At 36.0% G+C, this 10,747-nt stretch overlaps 1 protein-coding gene and 1 long non-coding RNA gene across 2 annotated transcripts; one reads left to right on the top strand and one right to left on the bottom strand.

Annotated features, from left to right (window-relative positions):
- Positions 1-260: 260 nt before the first annotated feature.
- LOC104620826 lies at positions 261-3,797 on the top strand. The gene is made up of 5 exons (XR_738036.1): positions 261-316; positions 1,049-1,117; positions 2,484-2,594; positions 2,808-2,866; positions 3,183-3,797. It is a non-coding gene; the product is annotated as an uncharacterized LOC104620826 (long non-coding RNA).
- A 2,137-nt stretch (positions 3,798-5,934) lies between these two features.
- On the bottom strand, positions 5,935-9,669 carry TRAPPC6B (trafficking protein particle complex 6B; the record flags this gene model as incomplete). The annotated part of the gene is made up of 4 exons (XM_010287149.1): positions 5,935-6,109; positions 6,779-6,872; positions 7,989-8,072; positions 9,552-9,669. Coding segments are annotated over 4 exons (328 nt in total), but the record flags the coding sequence as incomplete, so codon positions are not given.
- Positions 9,670-10,747: the final 1,078 nt, after the last annotated feature.

Genomic DNA, 10,747 nt, shown 5'->3' with positions numbered 1-10,747 from the left:
GGACGAGAGGAAACGGCCTCCAGTTGCGCCATGAGAGGTTTAGACTAGGTATTGGGAATAATTTCTTTACGGAGGGAGTGGTCAAGCATTGGAACAGGCTGCCCAGGGAGGTGGTGGAGGCACCATCTCTGGAAGTGTTCAAAAAACGTGTGGATGTGGCACTTGGGGACATGGTTTAGGGGACACGGCACTGGTTTAATGGTTGGACTTGATGATCTTGAAGGTCCTTTCCAACCTTAGTCTCTGCATTTTCCAACTTGATTTTTTTCAGGTGGGCTTTCCCCCTTTGCTAAGTATTGTAAGCAGACTGAATCAGGTAAGCCTACCTCTTAGAATAGCATAATGACATTGCATAAGTCATTATTTCTCATATTCTATCTGTTGCAGAAGTCTTATCTATTTTTCTGTGCTAGAGTAGGGAATTGTTTATTATAACTGCTATTCACTGTACACTTGCAAAGAAAACGTGTAATCATTATCTCACCTTCAGCTACAAACAACTCTACTAGTGAACATTTATCATGACCAGTTTTAAGAATATTTTGTTCTTGTAATTTCTCTATAGAACATTTAATGTTTGACTGTTTCCTGAATGCCTCATTAGGTGCTTGACAGTGTTTTAAGGTTTCTCATTGTTTTAAGTACTGTCCTTGAACTCTTGCATACACTGCAAGACTAGAAGAATAACACTTACCTTTCCTTCAGTACTGTTTTCCACTAGTCACCTTTATACCAGAAACAGCCAGTCAGTGTCATGCCTCTTTCCTAATATGTAGCTACTTATCCATAACTTCTTGTTAACACAGAAATTTACTTCATTTTTTATAAAGTTCTTTCCAGGAACTGCTTCTTTAATGCGTACTTTACCCTTATGTGGAACTTCAACCTGGAATAAGTACCATATAGAATCGCAGTGGAGCAGAAATATATAATGTGTATATTTATAAAGATCATATTGCTTTTTATATAATATAATCTTTTGGGTAGAGGGACAGCAAAACAAAACATTGCAGGTATTGTATTGTCTCTCTCTGTTCCTCTTTTGAAGGCAACAGTAACCAGTGTCTTAGAATACCTGATAAGCTGGTTTGGAGAGAAAAAATTTACCCCAGAACTGGTAATTTTTACTTTACTCTAACTACTTGCATCTGAACACATTAAACAAGGGATAAATTGTTCATAGTTATCTATGAAATTGTTTTAGTTTCTAAAGAGCTCTTTGGATGCATGTATCACAGTTACTTTCAAAACTTACTTGATTAGATACCAAAATAAGTATTCACAGAATGTTTTAGAAGGCTAATTACAGAACATAACAGACACAGATCTGTCAAGTATTGCCAAAAATCCCTCTCCTTTTTATTGCTCCCCACACTAACTTAATCCGCCAAGTTGGATGAGTATCAACGCTGGGGAGAGAAGAGGGTCAGGTCAGACTGCAGCAGTTTTGGTTCTGACCAGTTTAAGCTGTCAGGATGCTGCGTGCTGTATTTACCGACACCTCCGTTTTAGCTTGGACATGTATGTCTATGCAAAGACATGTTTAATTTTTCCACGTACAGCACATGCAAAGACATGTTTAATTTTTCCACGTGCAGCACTGACCAGAAAGCTTAGTTGCCTTAGTATAGCATCAAATCAAACCTAGTAAGAAATTCTGATTGACAGCGCACATTAGCACAGATTTTGGCCACAACTAGATTGACTAGTTATGTAACGGCATCGTTTCTGCAAAAGACCTTGGTAGGTGCATCTCCTCTCATTCAGTACCACAAAGCAAAAACAGTAATGAAAAATTACTTCCATAATCCTAAACAGTTTCACCATTTTTTAGTCACCTAAAGGCTTTTCACATTCTGTCCTTTTCTCTAGGACTGTTTTCTTATTAACCAATATGCTGCAGAGGACATGCACATTGACTTTTAGTTTCTTCCCATAATGAAAGCTACTAAATACTCTAATTAAATTAAGAAGTTAGACTGGTACCAGAAGTTACATTTGTAAGAATGCAGTAGAATTCAGTGAAGTAAAATGCAAAGGACATGTTTTCACAGTGGTGCAAATCTTAAAGCTGATCTAACAGCAGTAATTCCACAAAGATTTGACTCGATACATTCACTCTTCAGGAATGTTTTTCCACAGTTTGTGAAGTTAAAAATTAATGGCCAAGTAATAATCTTTAGATATTACTAAAATAATTATTCACTCAGACTTTAATAGTTTAAGCTGTATTACTTTATATTTTGGCCAGTACTCCCAAAAATATCAGGACATCCAGGCATACTGCTCACAAGAAACTTATCTAAAGGCACAAAATTCTACTGTGTAGTGTCTAATTTGGCTTTCAAACTTTTCAATTCTGGCAGTACCACTTGAATGCAATTTTGTTTTGAGACTATGCTCTAGGCCTGGTCTATATAAGAACTGCATGAAACTTCAAGGAAATGCTGATAATTGAAACTTTATTATTGGAATCCGCACAGGGCAGGTGGCTTTATGCGCTGTTGGCATGCCTTGAAAAACCTTTGCTACCTGAAGCTCACTCCCTTATTCGACAGCTGGCAAGACGATGCTCAGAAGTCAGAATACTAGAGGTAAGATTTAATACAACATTATGCAAAGGACTTGCTGAACTTAAATTATTAGGAGGATGATTTTTCAGTTCTTGAAGTCTTGGTAAGTATTTTTTCGTGTCCTAAGTTTGCTTGAGAATGAAGAGAAGACTACAAGCATGTAACACGGCATGTAACAGCTTTTCCATTGGACACAGGTAACAAGAACTGTTCTAATATTTATTTCCCTTTCAGGAGAACAAGAATGAAGAACAAATATCAGCTCTGAACTTGATAATCTGCTTAGTTAGCAGGTAATGCAGGTTACCTATATAAAACAGTAAAGTACGTGCAGATTACTCTTGTCCTAACCCGGATTCTTTTAAAGTGGAAGTCAATTACCCTGGGCTTATGTAGCAAATATACCTAGCTAAAAGGACTTAAGATAAACCTAAGAGTAAAGTAAGCTTATTGGTTTCCTTAGATGAGCCCCTGAACTGCAAAGCTGTAAACATGATTGATAGAAACACTAAAAGAAGAGCTAGAAAGTAAAGGGCCTAACAACTCAGAGCCAGGTAAGAAGTATGTTGCATTAGAGGTTTCTTACCATATTCCACTTCCCTCCACTAGGTACTTCGATCAACGTGACTTGGCTGATGAGCCTTCCTAGACTGTTTTGAGAATACCAAGTATTTTGCGTTGCCCTAGTAGAAACAGCATTATCAGAGTTAACAGCAAGACACTGCACCGTTCAGGCCTGAAGTACTATACAACCCCTTCAGAACGCCCTCAAGATAATGCATTTGGGACAGCTTTGAATACCTTAAGCTGAGCTTTAGCATGAGATTGTCAATGTCTCCGGTATGATCACCACCATCATTGTAAAATGGTCAATGAAGTGTCTGGCATCATCTCTCAAGCTACTGTCTCTGTAAACTACATTCTTGGTTAGAAATTTCTACCATCTGAGTAGTCCTGTGGACACCACTATTAGGTGAAGTCTGAGGGTACATTATAAATGATTGTTAACTTTAGCACACACACATTGAGGGCTTTTTTAATAAAACTGAAGCATTTTAAGGAGTGTTCTTAAACATTGTGGCTTTTCTCATTCTTCTATCATACTTAACAGCAGCCTTACTATAGAAATTTACACAACTAGGACAATGTGCTTTTTCAATCTTTTAAGCACTGCTAAGCAGTTCAACTATAGCCACTAGGTTACTGAAACAATTATTTTAGTAAAACATAAACATTACTACTGCCAGAGTAGTAATGCTATTTTTAGTGAACAGTTGCAGAAACCAGTGAAAATTACACAGCTGTATTCAATGCTTTTAATAGAAACATTTATTAAACAGAATAAACAAATTTATTTTCTATATGGTATCTCGACAAATGCATTAGCTCACTTATTTATATATTTAACATGGAGTGCTTCGCCAAGAGTATTGGCATTTGCTTGGTACATACATGACTCCTTCTGGTTCTAATTATCTTCAGCAATTAAAAATCAGTGTTAAAGGCTATGAATTCTGCTCATAGCAGCAAACTGATACACAGTATTAACTGACATCTGCTTTCTCTATAAAAGTGCTCTGCTACTAAAAATAATCATTAAGCACAACCAGTTATTGATAAACCTTTAATATGTCTTTGAATTAATGGACTTTTGCATATAGAATAGTAGTCTTTACTGCCAAGAGACATCAAAGTGAATTACAGTAACTACCAGAGTTTTAATTCTGGATATGTAAGTAACAATGATTCTGTATATGTTGATACTGAATGTCTACCACTGCAGATGCCTAGAATATGATGACATTGAAATGTCCATCTCTTAGATACACAGTGCAAGCTATTTCTAGTCTTTTTAGTAACATTTTTAGCATGTCAAAAGTAGGGTGAATTGGCAACTGAAGAACAGATGGAATGCACTCAGCAAGAATACTAGTTAGCAAACACTCCATCCCTACAATTTCAAACAAATCTGAGTTATAAACATGGACAATCACCACAGCCTTCCTATAAACCACCAGTGTAAGAACCCAATGTTTTCAATCAGTTGAACAGCTGATCCCCAACAAGTACATTACTGTAGTGACTTTCATCTTTGCTAGTTCTACCAAAAGTGGGGCGGCATGCTGCTAATTCAAGTTCTGCTCTACATGTGTCGTAGAACTGTCAAGTTATTCATCTACAACTAATCTGAACGAGCATTCACAGTACCTGCAAAGATCAGGATCTGGTCACATCTTAAGCTCAAGTGTAATAACCCCCTGGTTATCCCATTTGTAATCTACAGCTTGCCAGCTTGTAACAGCTATCTAGAAAAGGCTTGATCCATTACAAACTGCCAATCTTCCCTAGAGCTTAGGGCCCTAGAGCTTCCATTGTTCCTGCCCACCATGCAACTGGACAACATACACTTCTCCCAACACAGCAGGTAGCTGTAACAGTCAGTCATGCTATTTTAATGTATGAGCTCTTCTAGTTAGACTGTTATTTACTGGTCTCAAAGTAGAAACTAAATCACTATCACAAGGCATTCTCACACTTCTGATTAAACACTGTAAGTTTCTACTGTGATTCACTCAAAAGTATAAGGCCTCAACCTGCCAACAGAAATGTCTTACAGCAAAATTCATTAAAAACGTTTTAACAAGATTTTTTCGTGCTTACCTACAGCAAGTTACGTATTGTTACACAAATCTTGTAACAAGTAGTATCTAGCAAAACTCAATGTCCTCAAGAGTCTTGGTGATGTCTGTATAGTTTCTTGCAGGCCTAATCCTCTTCCTGCACACCCTCATTACAGAAGTGAGTTGTAGCTAGCAATTAAAAACAATTACATTAATATTGAATTTATGTACAACAAGCTAAAACAAATTTCCTTCTTTGGACAGTAGTAGATGACCTTATCTGTAAAATTATTTTGACACAAAAAAACAGCAGCTAATTTCAGGGAGGTAGGAGAAACTGTTTAACTACATGGAAATAAGTTCTTTTTTCTACTGCCCCATATCATTCCTACAAAGGAACTAAGCCTCCACTGAACACCATTAATGAAGGCCATTGACGCATGTGATAATACCTTCCTCAGAACAATAAAAAAGCAATTGCTGCCTCGCAGTCCAGAGTGAACAGGGAAAGATAGCAGTTCGGTATTCATGTTAAGTGACACAAAACACATTAGCTTCCTATTCCAATTTAGTCTTGGTCAGGCTTTTAAACTGTTCTCTGTGCCTCTGGTCTTCTATATGTGCTGTTTTGGTAACTGAAATCTTTTGTTGGAAACTTTTGAGTAGCCAGTTTTAAACCTTGTGGACATTAATACCTTGGTATATAATAAATTTCATACCAAGACACAAGGATAGTGTCCAGTTATTTGGATAAACATTTATTATATGTTTTGGAATTGTGCTGCACACTGCTATAATTCACAAGCTACATACAAAGCTGAACCAAGATACCGAATCCACACACAAAGGATTTTTAAGGTAGATATCCAGATCTGAACGTGCTCTACATCTTCTGTATCATCACCTGAAATTTACCTGCAAAGAAAAAGCAAAGTCTGATCAAAGTATCACCATTGAAGTTATTATTTATTAAGTGATTATTTTCTTGTAATAATTTTGTTAAAAGAGATAGTAAGGAACATTTCAATCTTACGGTTTAATTGTGAACAATCTAGCCATTATTTAAATTTAGCATTTAAATTTAACTCCAGCTGAACAGCTTTTTCTTTCTTTTCTTTTTTTGCTTTAAGTTGATCCATGACCCCCATCACAACAGTTTTCTCAGCTAAATTTAAGTTTTTTGCAAAGTCTGCAGAAATTTTTAAATCCACCTTAAGCACCTTGGGTAGTTACAATGGACTTCACTTACTAACTTTCTTAATGACTTCTTTAGAGAAAAAGCATCTATCTAGTTGGTTTTATCGTCACTTCCTCAAACAGCCTTCTGGACATACATCCTTATGCATATGATGCTACCAAATGTAAATACAACTTTTTAGTTTTGGCTTCTACTCACTATCACAAAGGTTCACCCTCTGTCAGTATTTGCTAATCACTAAAGCATTTAGTGACAAGTCACATCCTGAAGTTCATAATGACTCCTATGGCCCAGCCCCCCACCTTGATAAATGCTTATACCGTGATGAAGTCAGTAAGGAAAGTTATCAAATGAGCTAATAATTGAATACTCTGAGAACTACTTACATGCAGGCATTGATGAAACTTCAGCTGTTACAATACTCTTTATTCCCAAATTCGATAGGCCGCCTCTGATTAGTCCACAGGTAAATGCTAAATACTAAATATAAAGTTGCACTTTAAGTAAGTGTCAAGGATGAAGCTTGTTGCTAAAGATTGAAGCTAAGTACTCAAGAACCAGACTTAGCACTTGGACAGTAGAAAACTATGGAGGTTTTGTTACTGTGCTTGAGAGACTTCGTCATGTCTCTAATAGAAGCAAGCTCTGGTATTTGGTGCAGCAGAGCTCACAATACAGATTTCTCTTGATAGAGGTACTAACTTGAGTCACTTGTTTCTGTTTCCATTAAACCTGCAGAACTTAATATCCTTAAAACAATTATTCCCAAGACTTGGCTGAAATTAGCAACTGGTATTAAAGTCAATGAAGGAGAAGCAGTCCAAAACAACATTCTTGCACAGGCCACATCTTGGAATACAAGGGCCTGCAGATATTTAGAATATATGTTTCAAAACAGAACAACCACCTCACCAAACAAAAAAAAAAAAAAAAAACAACGCCAAGGACAGTAGACTGCAACTGTGATGACTAAGAGCAAGAATTACAAAACCATAGAATGGATCTGAATGCCCCATTTCTTATATCCACCTGAATCAAAGTGCTTTATAAGAAGTTCTGCAGAGGCACTGTTTTAACTTACCTAAACAATTACCCTAACTCAGCATCTACACTCAAAACTATTTTTAACTGGTAGAAGATCTTTCTGAATGTTCACATTATTTCAGAAGCTTATTCTAGGTAACAAATAGCATCTTCCAAATAGGTTTTGGAAATTAAAAAAAAACTTCTGAAAGCACATGCTTTCCAAAGAGAAAGAAAGAATTTGTGTGATAGTGGCAGACAGTGGCAGATCAGCTCCTACCATCAAGTAACTCTAACATGGCAACAGCAAGTTTCACAACTATGACCGTTTCTTGAACCATAAATCAAATCCACTGTTTCAAAACAAGGTGCATTTCTAAAAAGCACAGGTTTTGGAGACTAAACTTTAGCTGCCCTTTTGAAGAGTTTGTATCCATTCAATTACAAAATTTAAAGTTATTATTTAATATAAATAATAATGTAATAAAATTTAAAGTTATTATCAGTTATTATTAATAGATAAAGATAATCCAAACCAAACTGGTAGATCCCAATGATAAAACTGAAGGGTACCTTTGGTGCATGTTCTAAATATTGCTTTCCTGCAGACATTTGTGTCAAGAGACGAAATTTATTGTCTTGAAGGACATAAATACCCTGTTTTAAAAAAAAAAAGTTTTTTTAGTTGAATATGCAGTAACATGTAATCAACATTTCATGTGAAGGAATTTGATCTGTAGATACAATACAAACGTTCTCAGGTTGAAAAATTAAATTTTAGATTAAGGCATATATGATTTAAGTTTAGACTGTATTATTTACTTACATGAAATATCAAAACAAAAGATACATAATTGTGAGTTTATAACAAAACTCCTAGGTAATAACATGATCAGTTAACCCTAAAAAATGTTTATTTACATTCTTCTTGGAAGAGACCTTCCAGTGCTCAGAAACAATAGTTCCATATTAGAAATTCTTTGTCAAGATATCAAATGCATGCTGATTTTTACAGTCAAATCTTAATCTTCATTTGATATGCAATTGACTGTTCTTATTCTCAAATTTAGTCATCTTTAATAGCAATACAGGCAACAACATCCAGCAGATGATCAAATTGAGAGTCTAGTGTTTTCTGCACTACAAATTTGTGCCACAACAAGCATTTTAATAAATTAAGTGTGAACATGGTACAGCTTAATTTACACCTGTCATTTTCATTTCTTTGCGAATGACTGTGCTACTTTGGAACTTCATAACCCTTGAAATTAAATTAAGGCTGCATATACAATTGAGACCTAATCTCAATACTACAGCTTGCTTTGAATTCAAAAACAGATTTCTGAGGTAATTGTTATCTGTTAAAGTTATTACTTGATAAAACAGCTCACTGATAAATAAAACCTATTTTATCTGGTACAATTCTTGCACAAATTCTGTGTTCCTACTTTGATACAACAGGTAAATGGCCATAAGAAAACAAAGTAATCCAAAATGAAAAAAGATTTTTTACTCTAGTAAAATGGAAACTTAAATTATTTTGATCTTGCTTTAAGAACTGTGGCTGTTGATATAGGAAAGGACATAGACACAACACAATGTCACCAACATGCAAATCTAGAAAGTTTTTCAGCTGTTTCTTATGCAACTATGTTCAGCAGAGCGCAACTAAGTGTCTGAACTGCTGAAAACTGTAAATATTCCTCAAAATAAAAAAAATTACTTCAAGGCAGCCATTCTATTTAAACAGATGTTAAGACAGAATTATCACTTTCTCACACTAGTTTTCTAATAAATTTATTGGGAGATACATTAAAAAGTTCCTGTTTAAATGTTAATCAACTGTAACCATTACTGTCCTGTCAATTTGTAACTCTGCAACAGCACATATGAAATCCAAAGCATTTAGTCTTTTCAAACAGTGTGGCAATAAAGACATCGCAAGAAATAATTAAATTGTATTTTGAAGCTACATGCTAACATAAACCTTAAAAAGCTGCTTTTTAAACAAAACACAGAACATTTTGGGTTTCTTATCAGGTAATTAATTCTAGACCAAGACAAACAAAAAATGCGCTAGTAACTCAAAGGTGTTACTGATTTTGTAAGTTAAATCTTATTCTACAGCATTAGTACCTGATGATTAGTCCTTAGGTTATCTATTTGTTTTTTGAATACCGTTGTCCAAAAATCTTTGCAAATGAACTTCATAATATCTAATTCATCCTTGAACCTGGCAGTATCTTTTGTAAACCTAAGAGATAAGTGAGAAATACATCAATAATGAAGGTACACACAAGCTGACTGATAGAACAGAAAAAGAAAATACAAAAAAAATAGTACTATGCAACATAATTTTGAGGCTGTTATAGTAATTAGTTTTCCAACCATTGTACAGTATCATTCTAGCATCACTCTGCGTTCATCAAGTCCTGTAACTTGAACAACATGGTGTTATCTTAATACCTGCAACGTGATAGCAGAATAAATGGTTTTACTTATATGATCATTAAAGACAGTTGAAGTACGGAAGATGCAAAGCACTCCATCAGTTTAATCCTCAACTAAATGTCTAAATAGAAGATTAAAAAAAAGCTCACACCTATACTGCTGCTTGGAAGGAGTCCTCCAAATACACAAAAAAGCACTAACCCATAGGAACAAACATGTAAAACTTGTTCCCGTTTCCCAAAAAGGAATCTCCTTCTCTTGCAATAAGCAAGAGAATTCTCTCCCTTTATCCTCGAGGGTCTTTATCTGGCACTAAAGCACCACTCCGTTCAACGAAAGCGTGACTTCAGAAGCTCAAGAGTTTCCACACAACCTCAGAACCAGAGCGCTGAAGTTGGACGTGCAGCAAGTCATCGTGCATCCCCAAAGGGCCTGGGGAAACAAGGAGGCAACGTGCTCGGTCCCAGAGTTCCTAGGACTGAGAGTGCTTTCCAGAAACGAAATCCAGGAGTAGCCAATCATAAAATTATATTTAAGAAAGAAATTAAAAAGAGAAGAAAACAGTGAAAGGTAACAAATAAAAGGCAGGTCTACAAAAAGTGCAAGTAAAAAGGATTATAAGTATTAAAAGTAACCGTTATACCCTGACTCAGCTTTCACGATGGAAAGCACTGGGAAAATACATACTCCAAAACTGTCCTGTGGTATTCAATCCCCGCAAGAGTGAGATGCCAGAAAAAAGGATGCCAAAACGTGCAGTGAGAGGAACACATCCGCAGCATAACCCTCTGTCTGCCCAAAGCAGCGACCAGCTTTCCAGCGAGCGGGCGAACACCCCCGGTCCCTGCAGGGCAGGAAGGAGAGGGCGTGGGCCCTCGCCG

The sequence above is a fragment of the Phaethon lepturus genome, unplaced genomic scaffold (assembly GCF_000687285.1).
Source record: "Phaethon lepturus isolate BGI_N335 unplaced genomic scaffold, ASM68728v1 Scaffold56025, whole genome shotgun sequence".
NCBI classification, from domain to species: Eukaryota; Metazoa; Chordata; class Aves; order Phaethontiformes; family Phaethontidae; genus Phaethon; species Phaethon lepturus.
Note: the sequence above shows the minus strand (reverse complement) of the source record. Positions and strands in the feature narration are given on the sequence as shown.